Source organism: Emys orbicularis, chromosome 9 (assembly GCF_028017835.1).
Source record: "Emys orbicularis isolate rEmyOrb1 chromosome 9, rEmyOrb1.hap1, whole genome shotgun sequence".
Lineage (NCBI taxonomy): Eukaryota > Metazoa > Chordata > Testudines > Emydidae > Emys > Emys orbicularis.
In genome coordinates, this window is record NC_088691.1 from 50792375 (window position 1) to 50819661 (window position 27287).

The 27287-nt window shown below is 47.7% G+C and overlaps 2 protein-coding genes across 2 annotated transcripts; one reads left to right on the forward strand and one right to left on the reverse strand.

Annotated features, from left to right (window-relative positions):
* The first annotated feature begins 7440 nt into the window (after positions 1 to 7440).
* On the forward strand, positions 7441 to 10361 carry LOC135883995 (aquaporin-12-like). The gene is made up of 3 exons (XM_065411273.1): positions 7441 to 8047; positions 9183 to 9299; positions 10183 to 10361. Exons 1-3 carry the CDS (start codon positions 7441 to 7443, stop codon positions 10359 to 10361), a joined length of 903 nt encoding a protein of 300 aa, XP_065267345.1.
* A 5185-nt stretch (positions 10362 to 15546) lies between these two features.
* LOC135884101 (galactose-3-O-sulfotransferase 2-like) lies at positions 15547 to 26675 on the reverse strand. The gene is made up of 4 exons (XM_065411396.1): positions 26629 to 26675; positions 25189 to 26185; positions 23590 to 24369; positions 15547 to 15588 (listed from the first exon to the last, which is right to left on the reverse strand). The coding sequence occupies exons 1-4, from the start codon at positions 26673 to 26675 to the stop codon at positions 15547 to 15549; spliced, it is 1866 nt and encodes a 621-aa protein (XP_065267468.1).
* Positions 26676 to 27287: the final 612 nt, after the last annotated feature.

Consider the following 27287-nt stretch of genomic DNA (forward strand, 5'->3'; position numbering starts at 1 on the left):
ATGTCAGCAGGATCAAGTGGTTCTTAGAATGGTAAACTTCTCTAGCCTAGACAAAGCCTGTGTGTCTGGAATATTAAACCCACCCTGTGGTCTTGGAATCAAGATTCAGACAGGTTGTCTTTCAGGACATATGTGACAGATTCAGATGTGGAAAAAAATCTTGTGGGCACGCTGGCTCGCCACTCTCTTTTCCTGCTCCCAAGGAAGCGGTCATTCTGTAGCAAAGCATTCGAGTTAATTGGTGATGGCAGAGTTGGGGGGTCACTAGCTGCTGAGTCTTTATAAGATGTGTGGTTTTTGTCCTGAATGGTGGTTGCGGGCAACATCTGTTTAGGGGAAGTGAATTATTCTGATCTCAGGAATTTTGTCTGCTCTGGATTGGCCTAATCAGTAGAGTGCTACCACCAGAATCCCTTCTCTGAGCCAAGGAATAAATTACTACTTATCTGTACAAACAGTCTTTCAACCTTCTCTATTCAGACACTGTGACCTGCCCTTTATGGTGGTAAGCCCAGATCTCCTCCAATCCTTAGTCATGGGGAGCGCCTGTTGACTCCCAAAGGGAGTTTTCCCTGAATAAGAACTACAGGATTTGATGTGTGGTGTGTTGTTCCAACTGGAGCTGCCCCCCCTATACTTCCCGGTGCTTTTGCACCTCCTCCCAGGGCCTCTTGACAGATCAGCTGGGTTTAGATGGAGATCAGCCTGACTGCAGCATTGTGAGCTTGAAAAGCTTATGCAGAGAACCCAGTATAAGAGGCTTTTCTTTGTGGGGAGGCCTTCCTTAGAACTCCCCAGGCTGGCTTTCTGCCCTTTCAGGGACCCAGCCCATGATAGGGAAATCGCACTGTCCCATACTTTGCATATAAGAATTTCTAAAACAAGAGCACTGTGCTGCTGCCATGATGGGGTGTCTGGGTATTAACAGACATGAGGGGGAATGGCTGGAACAACACATGCTTCTTTCAACAGCAGTCAAAGGTGAAACTAGAGGGACATAGGTGTTCTTTCTGCAAACACCAGTGTGGGGAAGAAACCCAGGGTGGTTGTGTTTATCTTCACAATTAACTGCTGTGCCTTCACTGAAAAGAACCCTTGTTTCCTTTACACCACAATAACAATTAAGTGGGAGGAGGGATCAAGGAGTTCTGTGATTTGGTTTAATATGTACATACTCTGTCTTCATGTGTGTTCTGCAAGTTGACACAGTAACAAAGAAGCCATTTTGAACTGTAAAGTGCCTACAGCACAGCTCAGCTCAAGGTTAATTCAATACTTGTCTTCTGGGGATTTTTTTGTATAAATTGTACTAAAGGGAAAATAAAACTGACTTAATACAGCTTTGTTGGGAGCTTTGTTTGTGGATATTAACATGTTGATTACACAATGTGAGACTTTTTGCAAAGAAGGTGATAGTGTCTGGTTAAGGGGATTCTCTTTTCTGTGTCTGTATAGTGCCCAGCACAATGGGCCATGATCCCAATTGGGTCATTTAGGTGCCATTTCTCTCTGTGGTACTTGTATGGCTCCCAGGAGCATAGTCTCTGAGCACTCAGTGTATTTATCCTCTCAACACTCTGTGAGGTTGGGAAGTACTTTTATCCCCACTGTACATATGAGGTACTGAGAAACACGGAAGTGACTTGCCCCGAGTTATGCAAAATTCTGTAGGAGAGCAGGGAATTCAACCTGGGGCTCTGGAGTCCCAAACTTAATACCCAACACACTGGGCCATTCTTCCTCCCTATTAGCCATCATGTAAATATTTAGTACTAATAACAAACTTGATTTTCATAGGCCTGTGATTCAGTTTGTTCATTTGATTGTCTACATCATAAGAGTTCAAATTACATATCTCCTTTCGTTCAACCCTGCCACAGTTTAGTTCTTAATATGTCTTTCTATGGCCCACTAGGAACAACCCTACTTACAGAGACGACCCACTGCTATAGACCTCTGGAATCGTATATGCAACAAGCAAGGTGCATCATGTCACTGATAGTTGCTATTGTTTTCCTCAGGTATTCCAGGATTTAAAACAGTTCTGGATTAAAGACCAGTTTGGATGGAGTTTGGTTTCAGGGGGTTCGGGACATGGTGGTGGGGTGTATGTCTAAGCATGTCCATTCCACTGCTCCTCTAGAGACAAGGTTCAAATAAATTTATCACATTTGGGAGAGTGAGCTGGGAACTTGTCTTTGAGCTTGTCTCCTACCCAGGGATCACTGGGGGCAAAATGCTACAGCCGCTGTAGCACTTCAATGTAGACACTACCTATGCCATCAGTGTAGGTAATCCACCTTCCCGAGGTGTATTCGATAGAAGAATTCTTCCATCAACCATGTTGTGTCTGCATCAGGGGTTAGATCAGTGTTGTTACAGCTCTCAGATATGGATTTTTCACACCCCTGAGAGAGGTAGCTATACCAATATAAAAGCCTTTTGTAGACCAGGCCTAAATCACCTTTGCTCTGGTTTTCCTTTTCCTCGTTGGTGTGTCAGTTCCCTCCATCCTCTTTCTGTTGTATCCAGCATGCAATAATGACACTATGCTGTTTCCTAGGGGCATGCTTCGTCTTCCTGGGGCAAGAGGGCAATGCAGGGCCAGTGCAACCACTAGGCAGCTGACTAGGGTGCCATGATTTGGGGGCGCCGCCGCCAATCAAGATGCTGGCTGCAGATCGCAGACTGTAGGGAGGGAAGAGGTATATAATAAGAACCACGCTCCCAATGAATTGCTCTCCTGCCTTTAGAAAGTCAGCGAAGTCCTTTGATTTGATTGCTGTGTTAATAGGTACATTTACACAGTAATAGCTCCTTTGTCTTGTAGATTGCACAGCAGCCAGAAGGAGAGTGGAGCATCTTACACTTCCTGCCGCAAGACCCCGGCTGGGCCTGAGCTGTGCTGTCAGTGAGGTGCAGCCGGGGCCGGCTTGCATGGCATGCTCGGAGAGCGGGCTGCAGGATTTGCAGGCAGAGGCTCTCCTGCTCCCTGGGGAGAGAAAGGAGGGAAGCCGCAGCTGGCAGCTCTGCGGGCTCTCTCGCGCGGAGGAGCAGCTAAGCCTCTTTAATCCACCTCCCTGCGCCCCAGCTTTCTACCCTCCCAACCCTGCTTTGGTGTGAGGGCCGCGCAGTCCTGCCTGCCCCACGCCCCCCTCCCAGAGTGAGAGACCAGCATTCAACTCCCCAGCCCGGGCGCAGGATGGACTCGTGAAGGCAAAGCAGGCGACACGCTCACATTGCCCTGTTGCAATTGCACTTGGCCCGCTGCTGCATGCCAGGGACTGGAGAGGAGAGCGCCCATTTCACCTTGCAGCTCTTTGAATCCTACCCTGCCCACCGCCCCCCGGCCAAACCCAGATTGCGCCCTCTCCCCCCTCCACATCCAAACCCGGTCTGCTTCCCTTCCACTCTCCAGACAAACCCAGTCCTCCCAGTGACTGAACCCGGTCTGCTCCCCTTGCACTCCCCAGCCAAACCCGAACCCCCACTGACCGAACCCAGTCTTCTTCCCTTCCCCGTTTACCCCATACCCCACTGACTCAACCCAGTCTGCTTCCCTTCCCCACCAAACCCAGCCCCCCAGTATGACGGAGTATCCACTATTCTAATTTTATAAAAACAACAAGGAGTCCGGTTAGTCTGTTAAAGACTAACAGATTTATTTAGGCATAAGCTTTCCTGGGTAAAAAAACCCACTTCTTCAGATGCATGGAGTGAAAGTTACAGATGCAGTCATTATATAATGACACATGAAGAGAAGGGAGTACCTCACAAGTGAAGAACCAGTGTTGACAGGGCCAATTCAATCAGGGTGGATGTAGTCCACTCCCAATAATTGATGAGGAGGTGTCAATTCCAGGAGAGGCAAAGCTGCTTCTGTAATGAGCCAGCCACTCCCAGTCCCTATTCAAGCCCATATTAATGGTGTTAAATTTGCAAATGAATTTTAGTTCTGCTGTTTCTCTTTGAAGTCTGTTTCTGAAGTTTTTTTGTTCAAGAATAGTGACTTTTAAATCTGTAATAGAATGACCAGGGAGATTGAAGTGTTCACCTACTGGCTTTCGTATGTTACCATTCCTGATGTCCGATTTGTGTCCATTTATTCTTTTACGTAGGGACTGTCTGGTTTGGCCAATGTACCTGGCAGAGGGGCATTGCTGGCACATGATGGCATATATCACATTAGCAGACGTGCAGGTGAATGAGCCCTTGATGGTGTGGCTGATGTGGTTGGGTCCTCTGATGGTGTCGCCAGAGTAGATCTAGGGACAGAGTAGGCAACGAGGTTTGCTACAGGGATTGGTTTCTGTGGTGTGTGGTGTGTAGTTGCTGGCGGACTCCTTGTTGTTTTTGTGGATACAGACTAACACAGCTACCCCCTGATACTTGACACCATGCAAGGCTCTAATTTTATAAATTTTATTAACAACAATAATTGGATATTATAAAGGTAGAATAAAATGTAGTAGATTTTGATATGAAAGAATGAAGGACGGAAGTGACAGTGTATTGTGTATAATGTATGTGATTTATTTTAAGATCAATGCTATGTTGTGCAAAGTGAAAACAATAACAATGTCAACGCTGTCAGGTTATTCATTTATTTTTATTAAATATCATAGAATCATAGAATCATAGAATATCAGGGTTGGCAGGGACCTCAGGAGGTCATCTAGTCCAACCCCCTGCTCAAAGCAGGACCAATTCCCAACTAAATCATACCAGCCAGGGCTTTGTCAAGCCGGGCCTTAAAAACCTCCAAGGAAGGAGACTCCACCACCTCCCTAGGTAACGCATGCCAGTGCTTCACCACCCTCCTAGTGAAATAGTGTTTCCTAATATCCAACCTAGACCTCCCCCACTGCAACTTGAGACCATTATTCCTTGTTCTGTCATCTGCCGCCACTGAGAACAGCCGAGCTCCATCCTCTTTGGAACCCCCCCTCAGGTAGTTGAAAGCAGCTATCAAATCCCCCCTCATTCTTCTCTTCTGGAGACTAAACAATCCCAGTTCCCTCAGCCTCTCCTCATAAGTCATCTGCTCCAGACCCCTAATCATTTTTGTTGCCCTCCGCTGGACTCTTTCCAATTTTTCCACATCCTTCTTGTAGTGTGGGGCCCAAAACTGGACACAGTACTCCAGATGAGGCCTCACCAATGTTGAATAAAGGGGAACGATCATGTTCCTTGATCTGCTGGCAATGCCCCTACTTATACAGCCCAAAATGCCGTTAGCCTTCTTGGCAACAAGAGCACACTGTTGACTCATATCCAGCTTCTCGTCCACTGTGACCCCTAGGTCCTTTTCTTCAGAACTGCTACCTAGCCATTCGGTCCCTAGTCTGTAGCAGTGCATGGGATTCTTCCGTCCTAAGTGCAGGACTCTGCACTTGTCCTTGTTGAACTTCATCAGGTTTTTTTTGGCCCAATCCTCTAATTTGTCTAGGTCCCTCTGTATCCGATCCCTACCCTCTAGTGTATCTACCACGCCTCCCAGTTTAGTGTCATCTGCAAACTTGCTGAGAGTGCAGTCCACACCATCCTCCAGATCATTAATAAAGATATTAAACAAAACCGGCCCCAGGACCGACCCTTGGGGCACTCCGCTTGAAACCGGCTGCCAACTAGACATGGAGCCATTGATCACTACCCGTTGAGCCCGACCATCTAGCCAGCTTTCTATCCACCTTACAGTCCATTCATCCAACCCATACTTCTTTAACTTGGCGGAAAGAATACTGTGGGAGACCGTATCAAAAGCTTTGCTAAAGTCAAGGAATAACACATCCACTGCTTTTCCCTCATCCACAGAGCCAGTTATCTCATCATAGAAGGCAATTAGATTAGTCAGGCACGACTTGCCCTTGGTGAATCCATGCTGACTGTTCCTGATCACTTTCCTCTCCTCTAAGTGTTTCATAATTGATTCCTTGAGGACCTGCTCCATGATTTTTCCAGGGACTTTGGTGAGGCTGACTGGCCTGTAGTTCCCCGGATCCTCCTCCTTCCCTTTTTTAAAGATGGGCACTACATTAGCCTTTTTCCAGTCATCCAGGACCTCCCCCGATCGCCATGAGTTTTCAAAAATAATGGCTAATGGCTCTGCAATCTCATCCGCCAACTCCTTTAGCACCCTCGGATGCAGTGCATCCGGCCCCATGGACTTGTGCACGTCCATATGTAGACTAAATAATGAAATTAATAAATTTTCAAGCCGAACGTGTATTAATTCTAATGAACAATGCCACATTATGCAGTATTCATTTTTGAAAGTTTATAATAAGCAATGCTTCCGGGGGAGGGGAGGAAAGGAGGTGGGGGGGGCAGAAGGTGGAAGTTTCGCCTAGGGCACAAAATATCCTTGCACCGGCCCTGAGGCAATGAAAGATAAACCTGGACGCTGTAGTGTGTCCTGCCACCTGATCAACATGGAACATTGGTTCTCAGAGGAGAGCCCTTCATTTCTCAAGTCTGGAGGATACAGTTGTATTTTAGACCCTGAGGAGGGAGGAGACCTAAAAGGATGAATGCAGTGATGAGACTCTTCAGGATCCCATGTAGTTAGCCTTCCCTGGCCTGGGTATGCAAAGAGATAGCTATCTGTTCTCCTTCCCTACACATACCCAAGCTCTGTGCTGCCTTTCCATTTCATCACCACCTCGTTGACTTTGCAGGACTTTCAGTGCAAGCTCCCTGCTCCTAACTACCTAAAAACCATTAAGGTGCTATACAATAACCAATCCTGAACACTGAAATAAAGAGAGAAGCCGCCCAAATATTCTGCCCACCTGAAGCTAAGACGACATAAGTGCTGTTTTCTGCTCCAGTTAGCAAATCTATGCAGTGAATGACCTGCTGGGCCAGAACAAACCAGTCAAAGGCTCATAACACAGCCTCACAAATAATAAACCTGGGGCAGGAGCTGGGCTTTCCCAGATTTGCTGCCATGGGGTGAGAGCTGCTGGATCCACTTGCTAGATACAGTTGTAAAACAAACCAGCAGCGTAACTTTGGAGACAAATTCTGAACAAACCCCAGGCTGCAGGTTGTTGGTGCTCTAATTGCAGCAAGTGCTGATGGTTAAAGCAGAAGGAGGGGAGAGGATATGAGAGTCACATGCGGTCTGTGGTTGTTTCCCTTCTGATTAGGGGTGAAGGCACAGGGACAGGCAGGATGCTGGGGCTAGCAGAGAGCAGCATACATTAACACTGGTCGCAGCTGATACTGTAGGTAGGAGAATCTCACTGTTAGCTCCTTAATGGCTTTGCATAGCTGCACATGTGGATTTTCCCGAAGACTCCCTTGACCCTGCTGACTGGGGGCCTGTCAGGCTGTGCCACGTTGGCTTAAAAGTGCCTTTATAAAGAGGAGGAAGAAAAGGTTGATCTGTTCTTTGGACGGTGACACTCATGCTTTGCCATCTCTGTTGGGCTTGTTATGGCGGGTTTGAATGTTTCCATTGCCTTCTTTCTCTCAGTTGTGGCTATTTCTGAGGTGATCAGGCAGGTTTCCAAGAGACTTCTGCCTCTTGGAGTGTACCGTGGTCTTGTCAGAGAACTGGTCAGCTCATTACAGTTGTGTGCTTGCTCCCTTGAGCTGAGGATGCTGATGGAGATTGGTCCCTGGGGTGGTGGCTTTGGCCCAGATGTGATTCTGACCCTCCTCTTCATTATCTACTTGATTCATGGTGTGTCTTTTGATGGAGCTTCTGCTAACCCCACTGTCTCTCTCCAAGAATTCCTGGTCATGGATTCCTCCTTTGTGGCTACTGCTTTCAAACTTCTGGTCCAGTTTGTGGGAATGGAGGCAGCTGGGATTCTCACCACGCACTACTGGTCCTGGGAGCTGACTGACTTCCACCTCATCCAGAATCTAATGGCCCTGGATTGCAGTTCCTCTATCCATACCTCTTTGTACCATGGCATCTTTGTGGAAGGCGTCTGTTCTTTCTTTTTCCATTTGGTGGCTCTCAAGTTTCAGCATAGCCACCCTCTGTACAGAGCGCCTGTCCTGGCAGTGACTGTGACCACCCTGGCTTACACAGGTGAGGAGCTTTCTACGTTTCTTTTTCCCCATAATATCTGGGTGTAAATACAAGAAAGGAGCGTAGATGAAACTCAGGGTTGCCGGGGCTCAGCCCTGGCACGTCCCAGCACAAATTAAGCACTGCCTATACACCATACATCTCCAGGATTGGTAGTTCATTGACTTGCAGATGTTAAGGTCAGAAGGGCCCATTATGACCATCTAGCCAGACCCCCTGTGTAATAGAAGCCGAAGAATTTCACTCAGGGATTCCTGTGCCTAATCCATGTAGAAAAATAACCAGATCTTGATTTTAAACATTCAAAGTCATGGATTATCCACTGCCTCTCTAGGCAAGTCAGTTCCAGTCATTTATCTACAGTGGGTTTTTTTTTAAAACCCTGTACTTCTAGTCTGAATTTGTCTAGTTTCAGCTTCCCAGCATTGGCCCTTGTTACGCCTTTTTCTTATCGACTGAAAAGCTGTCTCCTGTCAGAAATCTTTCCCACATAGGTTCTTGTAGACTGTGATCAGGTCACCTCTTAACAATTTCGCTCACTCAACCCTGCTATGCTGCACATACTCAACATGTGAACCTGCACATCACCCACCTGCTCATCTGTGGCAGTGGGGTCTCCTCCAGATGTCATCTTTAGTTCTAGCTCCTTGACAAGACAGTAGCACTAGCACACCAGGAACACCATTCAGCAGTCATTTCACCTTCCACTGCTAGGTGGTGATGTTTTACAGCCAGTTTAACCCTTTACTTCTCACTCATCACCTTTCCTTGCAGATGTCTTATGTGCTGTTTACCCTTGCAGTTAGGTAATGTATACTCTGCAGCATTAGCCACAGTGGACGTGAGGGTCAGGCTGTCCGGTGCTAGTAGGGTTCGTGGTTGATCTGTGTCAGTATCAGAGGTTGGACATCATGCAGCTAGGAGGCTGGGGGAGGGACGGGTATCTATTTGATATGGAGGCATTGGGCTGAGTTAAGGTTGTTCAGGGTGACTTGACTCTGCTTTTTCAGAAAGTTCAAACACAAAGTTCTGGCAATAGAACTTCTCTAATCCTGCCTGTTGCCCAACACCCATTTGTTCAAATCCTTGTCAAACAAGTGAGACCCATTACACTATTTGTTTTCTTCTTTCATAGCTGGGCCTTTCACAGGGGCCTTTTTCAACCCCACCCTGGCCTCCATGGTTACTTTTCACTGCTCTGGGAACATCCTGCAAGAGTACGTCCAGGTTTACTGGCTGGGACCCCTCACAGGTGAGTTGTGTTCAGGGTACCGATAGGTGCAGAAACTATTGCGGACTGGCCATGCTGGGCCACAACCTAGAGAGTGGGGCAGAGTATGCGGCTGGGGTGAAGCCTCCCTAGCATGTCTGCCATGTTAGTGAATCTGCATGAAAGGGACAAGTATTGAGCATAGAAATCGGAAACTCCTGCTGGTATGTGGCAACTCCTTGTGCTCTTATTTATTATGGGGGGAGGCTAGTCTTGCCATTGGAACCAGATGCTCCTTGCCCTTCCCAACACCCTTCCTCCCCATCAGCCAGGCTGGAACTCTGCTACACCAAACTGAGCCACATTAAATGTCACTTGCCAAACACTGGCCTCGGGGGGGCGGAGACGACGGGACACTTTGCAAAGCATGAGGCAGATGGGACTGAGAGGGGCGGGAGAGATGATGGGGTTAATGACACGGTGATGATCACACCTCATGGAGCTACGTTGTTGCAGGCTGTCTGCAGACTCAGGAAGACCATGCTGTGGCAGTTTCACTCAGTCTGTAATTTAAAGGTTATTCTCACAGCCATAAGCCCCAGATATGTAATTTCTGAAATGAAGCTTATATTCTGCAGCACCAGACGGCTGCTTCCAAAGAAAACTTATTCACTTCGGCCTTTCTTTTGTGATCTGGTCCAATCCCAGCCCCGCTTTTGCAGGTGGAACACTTCTCTGTTAAATCCACTTGCTGTTCTGGTGCGGACAGTGCCATGTGCTAGTAGCAGGGACTCCAGCGGCTTTTGGCCCGGTTGGGGCGGGCGCCATCTGACCGCAGGAGAGGAGAGGTTGGGTAGTGCATGTCAAAGGATGGGTGGGGGAGATGGTAAATGACATGGCCTAATCCCCCTGTTTCTGCTTCCAGGGATGCTCGCAGCCCTGCTCTTGTACCAGGGGAACATCCCAAGGCTCTTCCAGAAAAACCTGCTTTACAGCCCGAAGAGCAAATACCGGACCCCCAAGGGGAAGGCTGTGCCTGGGCTCAAACAGACAGGAGACAATGGGGAAGGGCAGCCACAGTTGCGAACTAAGCCCCGGAGCTGAGTGAAGGGTGTGAGAGGGTTCCCCAGCCACTGCCCATCTCTCCTTCCCATCGGGCCCCTCCCATGGCCAGACTGACAGGAGCTGGGACCGAAGACGCTTGGCCAGCTCTGTGATATGTGAGCAAGCGTTCGCTGGGGGCACCATGGGCTTTTCGTGTCACTGTGTAAGTGTACCAGCTGCTTTGGCCACATGCGAGCAATCCCTCAGCACTGGCCCATGGAGACCTGGCTGTGAAAGCCCCCAGAGAACGTCGCCAGCTAGCGCAGACCTGACCAGCAGCAGAGTGGTGTGATTGCAGGCTCCAATACTGTGCCACAAGCACGACCTAAAGGGCACATGCCTTCCACCCAGCGCACACCCCTCCTTCCTGATCTTCCCCAGCCCATCTCCCCTGGGGGCGGGGCAGGAAATCACCACCACTGTTCTGCTCCCTCAGTACAGCCAGGCATCCACCCATCTTGCTCCCCACGGGAAGGGCTGGCGCTGTTGCAGGGTCTCAGGGCTGTGCTCACACGTGACTATCCACTCTCTGGCTTGGCTCAAACCCTGTAATGTCACTGCCATTGAATGCAAATGTTACCTCCAGATAGTAGATGCCTAGTGGGGACTTGCTCTGTCTCTAGTGGTACATTAATTTCTTCCTCTGGAACATCCATACACTGTCCTTTTAAAAATAGAAAGGCAAAGCAGTAACTGCTCAGTGAAACTTCCTGCACCTCTTCACAGCTGGCCCCTCTGGCCAAGAGAGGCTTGAGTGTCAGAAAGTTTGAGACCCTACCTTTTTCCTGCTTCACTCCAGCCTTGACGGTGAATCCAGTCACCAGGCTCAGCCCAGCCACGCAGGGTAAAAATCTGTCTGGGGATTGGTCCTGCTTTGAGCAGCAGATTGGACTAGATGACCTCCTGAGGTCCCTTCCAACCCTGATATTCTATGATATAAGCAGAGTGGGGAAAGCCAGCTGTAATTGCTGCCCCTAGATAACAGGTTGTACTCTAAGGGGGAAATTCACCTCAGAGGAGACTATTCTGGCACGATCTGAGCAGTGCTCAAAGGCCTCAGTCCTGCCAATGCTGAGCACTCTGGCTTTGATCCAGCCAAGCACTTACGTAGAGCTAAGTGAAAATCAGAATTTGTTGTATGAGAAATTCTGATATTTTCACATTTTCATCCCCAATTGGGACAAAAAGTCAATATCAAAATTCATCATGGAATGAAAAGTTCCCCAAAATTTCAATTTGAAAATGTCAAAATAAAATGTTTCAACATTATTGATTGAAATAAAATGTTTGTGACTGTCCTAAGTCAAAATGCTTCATTTGCATCAGTTCAATATTAAACTAAATTTGCCAATGGTACTGTGGTGCCTCATGGGAGTTGTAGTTCAGGTGCCTCTTGCTGCTATTCACCAAGGCCAGGCTCCTGGGCCAGACTATATTTCCCATGATGCTCTACAGTCATGTAACGTCCATGTATCCTAGTCAGGGATGTGTGTGACGTTTCACTCCATATTCTTTATGAAAACATGCTGATATGAATATGACATAACTGAGATGTACTTTATGCAAGATGAGTCTTGTAAGGTATCATTGGAAAGGTTATGATTTACTGAATGTGATTATCCAATTTGGATGCCTGCATCATTTCTGTATCTGAAGTTAGGAATATTAACTATGTATCTGTATTTCAAATGTGTTACTTTGGGTATCACCCCCAACCAGTGCTTAGATACAACAATGGAAAAGCCAGACAGGGCTAATGGGCCATTAGCAGAGACAATGGACTATGAAAGAGCTTAGTCTTCCTGTGGATGCTGGAGACAGCCTACGAGCAATGGCTGCCACAGCCATGCAGAGACATGGGTCCGAGTCACCTGGTACTGGATATCTCTCCTCCCCTTTTGGAATGCCAGTGGTTTTCCGCTAGAAGATAAAGGGTTCCCACCTTGCACAAGAGCTATGTAAGGCAGGGGAGTGACATCATGGTTCTCTCCTCTGCCTCCCCACCCAAAGAGACACTGAAAAAACACGTGGAAACAAGAACTGAACTTGGGGCAGAAGGGTTGAACCCAAGCTGGAAGGGCATCTAGCTTGTGAGTAATAACTAAGGTTTCAAGCTGGAGACTAGTGCGTCTGCCTTTCAAGACTTTCTGTATTCTGCCTGCAGCAATATCTAGGGTGAGAACATAAGAATGGCCCTACTGGATCAGACCAAAAGTCCATCTAGCCCAGTATCCTGTCTTCCGACAGTGGCCAGTGCCAGGTGCCCCAGAGGGAATGAACAGAACAGGTAATCATCAAGTGATCCATCCCCTGTTGCTCTTTCCAAGCTTCTGGCAAACAGAAGCTAGGGACACCGTTCCTGTCCATCCTGGCTAATAGCCATTGATGGACCTATCCTCCATTTATCTAGTTCTTTTTTGAACCCTGTTATGGTCTTGGCCTTCACAATATCTATTGGCAAGGAGTTCCACAGGTTGACTGTGCATTGTGTGAAGAAATACTTCCTTTTATTTGTTTTAAACCTGCTATTATTTGTAACCAATTGTTTTTAGTGAAACTAGCTTAGTTTGTGTATTTGGTTTAATTTGTTTAGTAATCTGCTTTGTTCTGTTTGTTACCCCTTTTACCACTTAAAATCTGCCTTTTATAGTTAATAAAATTTGTTTAGTTTATTATTGAACCCAGTTTCTGTCATTTGTAACTGGGCAGGGGCGAGAAGTTGTGCATACCTTCCTCCACATTGAGGGAGGAGGCGGATTTCATAATATATCTTTGAGTCTGCATTTGAAGGGAGGTGGACACCTGAGTGCTGGGGCAAGTCCCTTAAGCTGAGCCTTCCCAGAACTGATCTCAGTGTCTGTTTCATTCTGCAGTTGGGGTTGGACCTGCCTGTGTGTGTGTGTGTTGGAGGAGGCTTAATAGCCTGACTCAGCAAGACATGTAAAAAGGGTGCCCAAACTGGCATAACAGGTGGGCTCAGTGGTATCTCAGCACACCAGGTGGCATCTGAAGGGGGGCAACCTGTCACAGGGGGATGGCCACAGTGCATCATGGGAGATCTAGTTCAGTCTAGAACTTCAGCCAATAAGAGGGAGTGGACGCATGAAGCACTCAAACTACAACTTCCATGAGGCAGTGTGGCACTATTGACAAATGCAGTTCAATGTTGAACCGACACAAAATGAAGTGGTTCAATTCAGCTAAATTGAACTTGCCTAAAATGAAGTATTTTGTGTAGATTTTGCCTCTGGAAAATCAAAAAAATTCTGCCAAATCAAATGCGTTCTTGGAAAACTTGTTTATCAGTGACTACATTTTCTGTTGGAAAATCATTGCTGGGAAACTCCTGATCAGCTCTGCCCTTTAGTACGCTCATAACTGAAAGCATATGCCTAGCCACACTGACCTCCATAGGCCTAGTCATCTGCTTAAAGTTCAGCTTGTGCTTTGATTGTCTTGCTGGAGCAAGGGCTGGAGAGCCCAGCACCTCGCAGTAGGGAGCCCGTACGACGGAGCACTCCTAGGAGTGATGCTGAATTAGGGCAAACTGCACAACAAGAGACCAGTTACCTTAGCACCAACTATCAAGACAGGCAATAATGGGAGGGGGATCTGCAGGAGGAATAGGTTTCCTTGCAGTGAGATCCTGCAGTACGTGGATGGAATTTAACAAAGGGGAAACAAAACTATGGCTGTCTACCAAACGCCTATGGCAGAAGTGCTGGGTTTCAGCACATTTCCATGTGTAGTACGTTAAGGGAAGAAGAGGGGCCATTGTGCCCTCTATTATGTACTGCCGGGCATGAGTTGTAGCTTGTATTCTATACTTGGCTTGTGCAAGATGGATGCTACAATTGGTTGCTGGCTTCTCAGAACCAACCCCCTTCCCTCGCTACCACCAGCCACATTTAAGACTTGGGATGCCTAGCCAGAGCTGATCCTGCTCTGCAGTCAAGGGCTCTTTCCTTCTAGTTCCTCTGAGAGTGGGCAAGGCCTTGCTCCTATTTAGTGAGGACACTGAGTGGGGCAAAATGGCACCTGATCAAGAAGAGTTGTGTGAAACTTGGGCCACTCTTGTGAGTGCATGGAGTGCTTTTAAAAGTGAGGGAATTCATGGCGCTCAGGGGCAGTGTAGCCTGGATCCAGGCACATTTCCCCCTCTCCCCACACTGTAGTCCTGCCCTTTAGCACCCCTTTTGGCCCAGCCCTGGGTTTCTCTTGAACAAACAGTAACTGTGACAAACTCAGCGATGTGCACTGATGTCAGTCCTTGTCGGTAATGATCCCCAACTAGGATCTATTTGTTAGTGCTGCACTCTTCCTGCTATCTGATAGGAAGCATGATCAGGGTACTAAATCTCTGGCCCAAACTATGTTCCAACCACAGAAACTGGTGATGTGCCCAGTGCAGTTGTATTTCCCACGTGCTTAAACAGTCAGACTTCAGTGGAGCTAGCGATGACCAGGAAACAATGCAACAAACGAAAAGCAGAGCACAATAGCGAACAGTCAGGTGCCAGCATATGTACAAATATGATTGGAATATGTGAGCTACAGAGTCACTTACAGGCAAGGGCAGCAGGGAACTGCTGTTCAGGTTTTTATACTTGTTAAAGTCAAGAGTCCTCTACTGGAGACAGGGCCCCCTTGGACACCCCTCCAAACCTCTGTACGCTCTCTTTGGCAAATGAAAACTCAAAGTTCAGCTCCCCGGCCAAACTTTTCTGAACCTCATTGGTTTGGAAATGAAGCTGAAAAGCTTGAGACTGGGCCTTCTTGGGAGATTCCAGTCCTTTCTGATTTTGTCTGAGCCACGAAAATAGTATACTTTGGGGGCAGTTGAGATGCTTCAGGCCAAGATGGGAAACCACAAAATTCCAAGAAGTTTGTAATGAAAATAAATGGTTTGATGTTTGGATCAATTTTTATTTTATCTTATCCCAATAGCTTTGCTCACGCTACTTTCTGTTATGGGCAGGGGAAAGGGTAGGAACAATGGAGGAAGTTAATTGTTTTATTTCTCCTTTGTAAAGGAAAAGGGAGGTTATAGGAACACTCCACTCCAGTAGTGTTCTGGTGTGTACAGCAATAGAGACTGTTCACAATGCAGCTATTGAATAATTTATATTTTTACTTGCATATCCACGTAACTTAGCAGTCACATGACAGAGTCACTTGCCCTGTGTCAATGCACTTGTACTAACTCTGCAGGTATTGATTTTAGAGGCTAACTCAAGAAGTTCAGATCCTCGGCCAACTTTTCTGAACCTTGTTGTTTTGGAAATCAAGCTGAACAGCTTGAGGCAGCCTCAAGTGTGAAGAGCGTGTTTGAGCTTTTTCAGAGCATGGTTCTCAAAGTGATGTGTCCAACTCTGCGGGGCTGTCAGGGAAACTGCTTCACAGGAAAACTAACATACTGCAAAAGAATTCAGTCAAGGATTTTTAAAAACCAGCCAAACAAGAAGCTGCTGTTTTGACACTGATGCCCTGGTTTGCAGTCTGGGAGATGTAGCTTATCGTGTCAGAAGCAGCCAACAGGCAGGAGATTTTGTTGGTGAATCATGTTTGTTTTTTTAAAAATTACCAGACCTCGATTACAGCTTTGAAAATATCCTGTCTGTTGGCTGCACTGAGCTGCATTGCCAACAGCTTCCTCAGAAGCTGCTTCTTGTTGGGTGGGAGTACCAGTAAAATGGCAGCTGTCATCGGAGAATGAAGACAGCCCCTTTGGGAGTGGTGGCTGGAGAAGCCGAAACAGCAGCTGCTGTCCATATGTTACTGTGATGATTTGTCTTTAATTATTCACACAGCAAATGTCTGACCTTAGGATCAAAACCAATCGTGGGCTTTTGAATCAGAACCGGTGTGGTGGATTCACACAGAGACTTGTGCCTCTTTCAAGCCAAGCAACGTGCCTGGTGCAGAATCACAAGCTGTGTTCAACAGGATCATTGCAAAAGCAGAGTACTGCAGTCCAAAGTCCACAGCAGTGTTGTCTCACTATTGCCTTGTGCTCCACTGTCAGGCTGTCTCTGTGACTGGGGTCCCAGTGGGGACCAGCTTAGGTTACCCAATTAGGGTGAACTGCAAAGAATGGGGCAGACAAACCCCAAAGCCGGTGGATAATTCAATACTTACATTTACCAAGCCAGCATAAAACCGCTTCTTTATTACCTCACTGGTTGCCCCAAAACAACCCAGTTCCCTTAAAGCAACCCAGCCTCAGGCCTCCATCCAGGTACCCAAGTCAAATATGATGAAGATTTCTGAAAATCATATTTCATCATATAAAGAAAAGGTTCTACCAATACCAAAGGATCAGACACATTACCTCCCAGGTTATTGACTATTCCAGATCTTACCCAAATACACGCATACGGCTAATTCTTATAAACTAAATTAAAATTTATTTTAAAAGAGAATGGTTAAAAGATCAGTATACATACAGACATGAGTTCAATTCTTGAGGTTAAGATATATAGGAGAGATGGTGAGCTTTATAGTTGCAAAGAATTTTAGAATTTAGTTCATAGGTTATAGTCCAATATCATATTCAGGGTTGACCAGTCAACACTGGGATTCCAATCTTGTGGCTTAAGCTTGGTAACACAAACTTTGAAGGAATGTGTGATTTGGTTGCTCAGGAACAGTTCCTGACTATGTCTAGTGATGATGTAAAACCGTGTTTATGGGATAAAAAGGTAGAAACGGTTGATGAACTTGCAGCTTTTGCAGATAATTATGAACAATCCTAAGCGCCTGTTAGGAATAAGTCCCAGGCAGAGAGGCTTAAGTTTGGTGGGAAGCCAGGTCACCTCTTTACCCCTGGGAAGAGGGAGGGTGGCCAGGAGGTGGGGCACTCACCCTCCCAGATTCCTACCTCCCATACCCATCCCAAACTGCCCTAAAAACAGGAGACCTTAGAAGGTGCTTCCACTATAATTCTACAGAACACCTGAAGTATAACTGCCCCAGATTGAAGGAGAATAAGCTTCCCATGTTGGCTCAGTTGTCCTCAGCCCTGAGGCAGTGGAGGGTACCCCCATAACTTATCACACCTGCTTGGTGGACACTGGGCCTGGTGAACCAGACAAGGAACACATTAAGGTTGTCAAAATTGATGGCACAGAGTGTCTGGGCTGGAGAGACATGGGGGCCCAGCTCTCTGTGGTTTGACCAAGTGTGGTTCCAGAGGTTAGTATTTTACTGGGTCACCTGGCCAGGATTAAGGGGGTGGGGCCGGAAAGGTTCCCAGTACCACTTGCGAAGGTTTGTGTGGAGTGGAAAGGTTTGGAAGGCAATTGACTTGTGGGGATGCTAGAGGACATCCCAGTGGACATGTTGGGGGGGAACAATTTTTTCCACAAGGCCAGAACGGTTGGTGTACTAACTTGCAGCATAGAGAAGTATTGTGTAGGGTGAAGGGGGGGTGGGTGGGATGAGTGTATTACCTGTCAGTGAGAAGACTGTTCCAGCTGATGGCTGCAAGCCTGTCACAGATATATCAGGAATAGATCCTGCTCTAGGGAGCATGGAGGTTTGTGTCTCGGAGGGAAGCCCAGAGAAGGGTGTTGGAACCTTAGAATCCACAGAGGAGATGGGTGAGGGTTCCATTGGCACTGCAGTGCAGGGTGGCAGCGTGCTTCCAGGTGTGTGAGAGGTGGAGTCAGGCCTTTGCCCGACTGAAAGCAACAGGCCGCCAGGGCAAGGAGAGATGTTGCCAGTGTCTGAGGACCGTTTCCCCTGTATTAGCTGTCAGGAATTTGCAGTTAAGCAAAGACTGACCCCTCCCTGGAGAGCATAAGGAAATGTGTCCGAGAGGGAACTCCAGAAAAGGAGGGTGGGGGAGAAGTTTTCTGTAGAGTACGGGAAACTGTATAGAGAGGCTTCCGTGGGAAGGAACAGAGGCCCCAGGCAACCCTATAATCAGTTGCTTGTACCCAGCCAGCACTGGGAGGAATTAATGCTAGTAGCACACGATGGTCCCTTTGTGGGTCACTTGAGAGTACAGAAAACTTATGACAGGCTTAGAAGGAATTTCTACTGGCCAGGAATACAGAATGATGTGAGAGAGTATTGCAGGTCTTGTATGGTGTGTCAGGAGAGGAAAAATCCGTAGGACCCCAGAGAGCTCCCCTGTGTCCCTTACCTGTTATACAGGGGGCATTCCTGAGGGTGGCAATAGACATTGTGGGTCTAATGCCATGCCCCACTTGGAAGGGGAACTGGTATATCTTAGTGGTGGTGGATTTTGCCACTAAATTTTGGGGGAGGGATAGCTCAGTGGTTTGAGCATTGGCCTGCTAAACCCAGGGTTGTGAGTTCAATCCTTGAGGGGGCCATTTAGGGATTTGGGGCAATAATCTGTTTGGGGATTGGTCCTGCTTTGAGCAGGGGGTTGGACTAGATGACCTCCTGAGGTCCCTTCTAATCCTGATATTCTATGAGATACCCTGAGGCAGCTGCTCTGTCCAATATAGAAGCTGGGACAATGGCAAGACCCCTGCTCACTATATTCAGCAGAGTGGGCTTCCCAAAGATTTTTGTCTGATCAGGGAGCAACCTTTATGTCGCAGTTCAACGAGCGATGGAAGGTATGTGGCATGAAAAAAGTTAAGACTGCCCCCTATTGCCCCCAGGCCAATGGGTTGGTGGAAAGGTTCAATGGGACCCTGAAATCCATGCTGGGAATGTATGCCGAGACAAGGGGCCAAATTTGGGATGAGTTATTGCCGTTCCTGCTGTATGCTTACAGAGAGTCCGGGGAATTTTCTCCATTTGACCTTCTATATAGGAGAAAAGTAAGGGGACCCCTCAATCTCATTACAGACACAAGGGAAGTGTGCAATGAGGTGAGGGAAGAACCAGTAACTGAGTATGTTCAAAGGTTCAGGAGGGAATTAAAGGACATGATGGAAGTGTCCAAAACAACCTCCAAGACAGGCCAAACAAAAGGCCTGGTATGATAAAAATACTTGTAAACGCACTTTTGACATAGGAGACTTGGTGATGGTACTCAACCCTGCAAAAAGATTCAAAATGCAAAACTCCTAGGAGGGGCCCTTCAAGGTGGTAGAAGTGGCACATGAGGACACGTATCAAGTTAAAAAGCCCCTCAGTGATACTGTTCCCCAACTAGTACATGTGAACCAGCACAAAGCCTACCACAGTAGAGAGGCTGGAATAAACAAGATCTTGAAGAGGAAACTGAGGCACACCCACTCACTGATTTGATTGATGGAATGCCAAGGTGGGTCAAATCTGGAAACTATGGAAATCTGTAATGAATTAACACCAGTCAAAAAGGGGGAAGTGTTGTCATTTCTGCAAGGGTACAGCAAGGTATTTTCTAACAAGCCAGCGAGAACGCACTTTGTCCCATGAAATCCTCACAAAAGGGACACAACCCCCAAGCCACCGATAAGGTGAAAGAGCAAATTCATACAGAGATACAGAACATATTGGACCTGGGAGTAATTAAGGAATCTGACAGCTCGTGGGCATCCCCTGTGGTCTTGGTCCCCAAAAGGGATGGCGCTGTAAGATTTTGTGTGGACTATAGAAAGCTTAATGCTGTTACTGTAACAGATGCATACCCCATGCCAAGAATTGATGACATGCTGGATGTGCTGAGCCAAGCCAAATACCTCAGTACTTTTGATTTAACTAGATGCTACTGGCAGATCCCTGTGGAAGAGGAGGCACAACAAAAATCTGCTTTTATCACTGATATAGGGCTCTATGAATTCACGGTGTTACCTTTTGGTTTGGTAAATGCTGGTGCAACCTTCCAGAGACTGGTCAACACAATGTTAAATGGTTTACAGAACTATGCAAGGGCATAAATAGATGACATTGCTGTATTCAGCAACACCTGGGATGACCACAAGGGTGTTGTGCTATCAGAACTCCAGAAAACTGGTCTAACCATAAAACCCTCTAAGTGCAATATAGGGGCGGCCAGGGTCCCTGTCATAAAAATAAAGGGAAGGGTAACAACCTTCCTGTATACAGTACTATAAAATCCCTCCTGGCCAGAGGCACAAAATCCTTTTACCTGTAAAGGGTTAAGAAGCTCAGGTAACCTAGCTGGCACCTGACCAAAAGGACCAATAAGGGGACAAGATACTTTCAAATCGGGGGGTGGGGGGGAGAGGCTTTGTTTTGTCTGTTCTTTGTCTGTCTGTCTATTTGTTCTGTGTGCTTGCCAGAGACAGATCAAGAAAGCAAGCAATCCAACTCCATTAGGATTAGTAAGTACTAGCAAGGGAATGCGTTAGCTTACTTTTATTTTGGCTTGTGATTTTCTCTGTGCTGAGAGGGAGGTGTATTCCTGGTTTTCTTTTTGTAACTTTAAAGTTTTGCCCAGAGGGAAATCCTCCGTGTTTTGAATCTGACTGCCCTGTGAGATTTTCTTCCATTCTAATTTTACAGAGGTGCTTCTTTTAACTTTTTTCTTTCTAATAAAGTTCTGGTTTTTTTAAAATCTGATTGGGTTTTTTTAGTAGTCTAAAAAAACCCAAGGTTGGTTTGTGCTCATCTTGTTTATTCTCAAGCCTCCCCAGGAAAGGAGGTGTAGGGTTGGGGGAATCTTAGGGGAAAGTAGGAACTCCAAGTGGTCCTTTCCCTGAGTTTTGTCTAATCACTTGGTGGTGGCAGCGTTACCTAATCCAAGGTACAAGGGAGAATTTGTGCCTTGGGGAGTTTTTAACCTAAGCTGGTAGAAATAAGCTTAGGGGGTCTTTCATGCGGGTCCCCACGTCTGTACCCTAGAATTCAGAGTGGGGAGGGAACCCTGACATCCCTTATCTAGGACACTGGGTTGGGAGGGGGTGAATATCCCCCGACTCTCTCAAGGTGGAGCCATTGTCAAGTGGCCTGTGCCCCAAACTAAAAGGCACATCCAATCCTTCATAGGCTTGGCAAACTATTACAGGAGGTTTGTGTGTGTGGGTGTTCAGTGACATTGTATCCCCAATCACGGACTTGTGTAAAAAGCACCAACCTACTAAGGTTATTTGGTCAGAGGCTTGCCAGAAGGGTTTTGATAAGGTAAAGGTGCTCTGGTCTGCAGAGCCTGTGCTGACCATCCCTGACTTTGATAAGACTTTTGAATTGTGCCCTGATGCATCTGACACTGGGTTGGGTGCTGTACTGATGCAAACAGGGGAGGACAACAAGAAGCACCCTATTGCCTTCCTAAGCAAAATGCTGTCCCCTACTGAACAGAATTACTCTGTCATAGAGAAGGAGTGCTATGCCATAGTGTGGGCTGTTAAACAAATGAGGCCTTACCTCTTTAATAGGAGGTTCAAGATTCTAATGGACCATTCACTCTTAATATGGCTGAACAGAACCAAGGGCAAAAACTCCAAATTGCTATGCTGGAGCCTAGTCCTGCAGGAATTTGACATGGAGATTGCGCACATTAAAGGGAAGGAGACTATGGTAGCAGATTCCCTGTCTAGAAAAGAGGAAGCTGGGCACACTGCCTCCGCATTGGTCTGTGACCAATCCTCTGGCAATAATCTAAGGGGACAGGTGTGACATTAAACCCCATATTCTTCATGGAAATATGGTTACAATATGAATATGGTACAACTAAGATATACTTTATGCAAAATGGCTCATGTAAGGTATCATTGGAAAGGTTATGATTTACTGAATGTGTTTATCCAATTTGTATGCATGTATCATTTTTGTATCTGCAGCTGGGAATATCAATCATGTCTCTATATTTCAAATATTTTATGGTGGATGAGGCCAAACAATGTTAGTGGCTTATTGAGGAAATGCACACAAGCATAAGGATTACCCCAAGAACTATGTGTAATAGAAACCTCTCAGAAATAGCACTATACAATGGGAACTGTTTGACCCAGGTCACAGCAAAAAAGCTTTCCAGCAAATGGGGGGAAGATATAAAAGAGGGACAATGACAACATGAGTGGTCCTCACTCTCCCTACAACCTGAAAACACCTGAGGAACAAAGACTGAACTGTGAGAAGTGATGGTCCCAGGCTAAGATCTTTAGCCTGTGTAAGAAAACCTGGGAAAGTCAAGGCAACTTGTGCCTTAAGAATCTGCCAGCCTGTTTATCACACACGGTGAGAATTTTTTAATTTGTATCCTACCTATCTAGTGTGTTAAACTCAGTCTGCAGTTTTTGTTTATTTACTAAAGTAATCTGCTTTGTTCTGTTTGCTATCCCTTTAACCACAAAAAATCACCTTTTGTAGTTAATAAGCTTATTTCTTATTTATAATAAAACCCAGTTTATGTAATTTCTAACTGGGGGGGGGGGGCAGCAAGAAGTCGTGCACATCTCTCTTCACATTGAGGAAGAGGGCGGATTTTTATGAGCTTGCGCTGTGCAGATTTTTCTATACAGTGCAAGACAGTATTATTTTGGGTTTATCTCCCAAAAGGGGTGTGCATGTGAGTGCTGGGGGAGTCCTCTCATACAGAGCTGACTTCAGTCTGTGACTGCAGTGGGGTGTCTCCCTACCTGCAGAAGGCCAGAGAGCCTAATTTAGCAAAGCCAGGAGAGGGAACCCTGGCTGGTTGAGCAAGAGAGGCTCAGTGAAATCTCAGTACATCAGATGGCACCCCAGAAGGGGGTCCAACCAGTCACAGTGTCCACCAGTTGTCTCGTCTGATGCTTTTTTGTTCAGTGTTTGTACAGCACCCAGCACAGTGGTGGCCCTGGTCCCTGGCTGGGGTTCCTAGGAGCTACGACAATACAAATAATTAATACACAGAGTGTGCTCCAGAGCCAAAGATCTGTTACCTTGCTCTCTCCTGAGGCCTTGCTGCCCCGTGTGACCCCAAACTCCACAGAATATAACGTCTGCTCCAGATCTACAGTTTTTTTACCTACTAGAATTTAAACAGTTTAACTGAAATGGCTCTGAGGCTGCAAAGCAGCTGCATCCGGGCTGGCAACCGGTCAGCTTCACCTCAGCCTGATGTAGATGGGTCTGGCTTTACCTTCTCCCCTGCCTTACCAGCAATACAGATATGGATGGAGATAGAGACCCTCTCTGGTGTGGCTCCATGAGGTTCTGCTGGCTGAATTGCATTATGTTCTGCCCACCAATGGGGGTTTCAGGGGGAGACCGGGAGCAGGGGCAAATGTTTGGGGCAGGCCGTTGTGCTTTTACTTTCTCAGCCCATCGTCCTGTTGTGTATCCTGGGTGGATGAGCTGGTTTCTAGATCCACTGGGCCTTCTCAGGGAACTGTCTCCTGTACAGGGATCTGCTGTACTGCAGCTCAGGTGTCACCATGCGCCGACACAGCTGCCCCATCACCTCGTCCAGCCCTGGCTTCAGATTATAGCCTAGAATTGTGGCCTTGCCATACTGCAGTGGTGCCAGTGACTTGTCCCTGAGCTTGTGGGGGCCTACACTGCCCCCCCCTTGAAGGCAGGTCTTGGCCAATTGCTCCCGCCTTTCCCGCAGAACCCTAACTTCCTGCTGCATGCGCTCCCGGCCCATGCTCCAGTCAATCCTCTGCCAGAAGGTCCTGTTGAAGTGTCTGTAGATTGCCCAGTCAAGCCTGTTCCAGCTCTTTATCTTCTCTGCCGTGCTCTCTGAAAGGGGTGACCTGGTGCTTCCCTCCCTGCTGTTGAGTGGGAAGGACACAATGCTGTCCAGGTCCCAGCACAGTGCTTCCTTCAGCAGCACCATGGACTCGTCGAAGTACTCGGAGAGGAGGAGAAGGTCGAAGGCCTCCTCGATGTACCGCAGCATCAGCTGCATGTGCTTGGCAGAGAAATTGCCATTGTGGTTGAAGCCGAAGTCGAAAGCCATGAAGTTCTTGGCATAGTGGCTGTCGGGGGCCGAGGCGTTATAAAACCTGGCTGGCTGGCTGAGAAACTCCTCCAGGCTCTGGGCATGGGAGAAGGGGGAGCTGCCTTTGTAGTAGGTGAACGAAGACTCCATGAGGTGGATGGGGTTCCGCAGGATGGAGAAGTAGAAGGTGGAGCTTGGCATCACTCTCTGCACCTGGAGGGGTGAGGGGAAAGGGGTGAAGAGAGTGAAGGAAGCCTTCTCTGCCAGTCTAATATATCCAGGTGTCCTTTCCACAGGAGTCGGGTTAACACATCAGTTGAATTCACTGGGGAGTTAGAGAGTATGGGCAGAGTAGCAAGTCCTACCCACCAGCTGCTTTGGAAGGGGCTTTACGGGCTGTGGGATGGGTGTTTAATAGGGATATGCCCAGATGCCCAGGATCAGTGCAGTGCTTGTGAAAGGGGCCCCAGGGCCAGCGCTGGAGCCTGGAGTTCTGTATTTAGCCACAGAGCAGGTACAAAATGGGCAGCAGCAATGGAAGCTCCCCCCCCTGCTCTCCCAGCGTGCCTTGATCTGGAGTGGAAGGGTCACCTCTAGGGGGCAAAGGGTGGTTTGCTTTCCATGCCCACTTAGCTCTGGTTCCAGCTGTGCTGGTGGATTGGACACTCTTCTCCAAATGGCATCCATAAATCCCAACCACTACCTGACTTAGCCACTGACCCACGGGACATGCCAGGAGCCAAGTCTGTCCATCACCTGAGCCTATCATCCCCCAGTAGCAACACGATGGTGTTGTCAGGCTTGTTGACACTGGCTCAACACCTAGGATGCAGTGTCTCCAGCTTCTGGGTTAGATCTGGTGCGAGACATTGCTGATGCTGGATAGCAGTGGGCAATGAAATATCACTGTAGCTTCCCTTTTGAGAAGTCCTGCTCATTGGCCCAGAGGGGTGTCTTGGCCATTTCACTGCTATCCTGCTGCTCTTCCTCCCACCCATTGCCCTTCTGATGCCTTGAAGCTCCGTCCCTTACCTGTACCTGCTGGAACCTCATGTGGTGGCACATGATGTTAAACTCTGAAGCATTGCCTACGGTGAATCCCTCCACAGACTCAGCCAGGAAGTAGTGTGGGTAGCCCAGCTGGCTGGCACCATTGATGGGAAGGGCGAAGGTGAGGTTGTGCGTCTCACCAAAGCGGAACAGGATGTTCATGACGGTGCTGCTGGCGCTCTTGTGCACCTTCAGGAACACCACGTGGGTCTTGGGCTTGCAGGCTGCTGTGTGAGAAGAGTTGGATATAGCTGGCAGGCTGTGGGCAAGTGCATCTCCTCCTGCTCCTCCAGCCCTGGGAAGTGTGGTTTTGCTCTGAAGCGACTCTCTGTCCGTGCTCCATGATGCCGCCTCATTTCGCTTCTCTGCCTTTGTGACCCAATCTGGTGCTGGGGCAGCTGTTGTAGCAGGTGTGGAAGAGCTGCCCCTCCTGTGGCTGGGGGAGCCCGTGGCTTCTGCCTGGCTCTGGAATGACCCTGCAACCTTCCCAAATGGTGACCTTGAAGTTTGTTCCTTGGCAATGATCTCTGCTGTAGATTCCGTCTTCTTGCTGAAGGGATCTGCTGCCTTAGTCATGGGCTTCCTGCTCGGAGGTGGGGTCACAGTTCTATCCATATGATCCCTTTTGAGTGCCCTTTCAGAGACCTGGGGCTGGGATTTCAGTCTCTTGGTTGTGTGAAGGATCCACACATCCTCGCTGTCTTCTCCATGACTCTTCTTCCAGACCCCGTCTTGGCTGTCCAAGGTGCTGGCCTGGGTCTGGCTGAACGTCTGGCCCAGTTCTGTGACGTGCAGAATGTTTTCAGCAGACCTGGCCTTGGCCATGACTTTTTTCTGCCTGTTTTGTGGGATGCCACTTTCCAAAGGTTCAGGAAATCGGTGGCCAGAGCTTGTCCCCTTCTCCTGCTGGAACAAGTTCTCATGGCCAGTGGTTTGCTGGAGGGCAAGTTGCTTGAGTTTCTGGTCACACCTGCAGTTGCTGTAAGAGGGAGAATGTTAGACCACCTTAGAACATCGTGGGTGATCTTAAGAACATAAGAACTGCCATTCTGGGTCAGACCAAAGATTCATCGAGCCCAGTATCTTGTCTTCCGACCGTGGCCAATGCCAGGTGCCTCAGTGGGAATGAACAGAACAGGTAATCATCAAGTGATCCATTCCCTGTTGCCCATTCCCAGCCTCTGGCAAACAGAGGCTAGGGACATCATCCCTGCCCGTCTTGGCTAATAGCCATTGATGGACCTTATCCTCCATGAATTTATCTAGTTCTTTTTTTAACCCTATTACAGTCTTGGTCTTCACAACATCATCTGGCAAGGAGTTCCACAGGTTGACTTCCCACCAGTGGATCTTCCCATTAGTCCTCACCAGACCCCTATCTCTCTTAGTCCGGCTGAAGCCCATCTCTGATGGGAAACGCACATGCACATCACCTTCCCCGCCTTCAGCTGTTGACATGTCCTATGCATGCTGACAAGCTCCCACCTACCTAACTGTCCCTCAACACACAGCTTGCCAATCTGACTTCAGCTGCCAAACCCTCCAACAGCCCACCTAATCCAGTCCAGCCTCCCCAGATTCCCTAACCTTTCAAGTCTCCAGGTGACCTCAACCTGGATATTAGGTAGAGTGCTAAGGATTGCCAAGGGCTTGAGTGGCTCCTTGGTCTCTCCCATTCTCTGCCTGTGGCACGTACGTTTGTCTCCTGAGGATGCAAATGATTTAGTCCAACCCAAGTGATTGCACTCAGCACAGGGGTAACTGGGTGAAATGTAACAGCCTATGTTATAAAGGTCACACTATGATCAAAGGGTCCCTTTTGGCCTTGAAATCTATGACAACTATGAAATAAGTGTGCAGATCTATTACTATCATGCAAGATCTGCCTTCTAGGCTCAGTCTGAAGATCCAGGTGTTATGGTGCCTGGCTCCTGTCCTAACCTGGTGATGAGCAGGGAATTGCTAGTTGGCTGTGGTATGAAGAATCTTGCTGTTCCTAGAAACTGATTGTGACTTGCTAGAGTTGGGCACTGTGGATATGATGATACTGGTAAGCTGCAACTGGCTGTCTCTAGGATGCT

Excerpts from the sequence above, each read along its gene's own strand:
- LOC135883995 (XM_065411273.1), top strand. The coding sequence starts at position 7,441 with ATGGCGGGTTTGAATGTTTCCATTGCCTTCTTTCTCTCAGTTGTGGCT. Across the intron at positions 8,048-9,182 it reads GACCACCCTGGCTTACACAG|CTGGGCCTTTCACAGGGGCC; the intron begins GTGAGGAGCTTT and ends CTTCTTTCATAG. Across the intron at positions 9,300-10,182 it reads CTGGCTGGGACCCCTCACAG|GGATGCTCGCAGCCCTGCTC; the intron begins GTGAGTTGTGTT and ends TTCTGCTTCCAG.
- LOC135884101 (XM_065411396.1), bottom strand. The coding sequence starts at position 26,675 with ATGCATAGGACATGTCAACAGCTGAAGGCGGGGAAGGTGATGTGCAT. Across the intron at positions 26,186-26,628 it reads GCGGGGAAGGTGATGTGCAT|CAACTGCAGGTGTGACCAGA; the intron begins GTGCGTTTCCCA and ends TCCCTCTTACAG. Across the intron at positions 15,589-23,589 it reads GGAGACAGTTCCCTGAGAAG|CCTCTAAAATCAATACCTGC; the intron begins GCCCAGTGGATC and ends TTCTTGAGTTAG.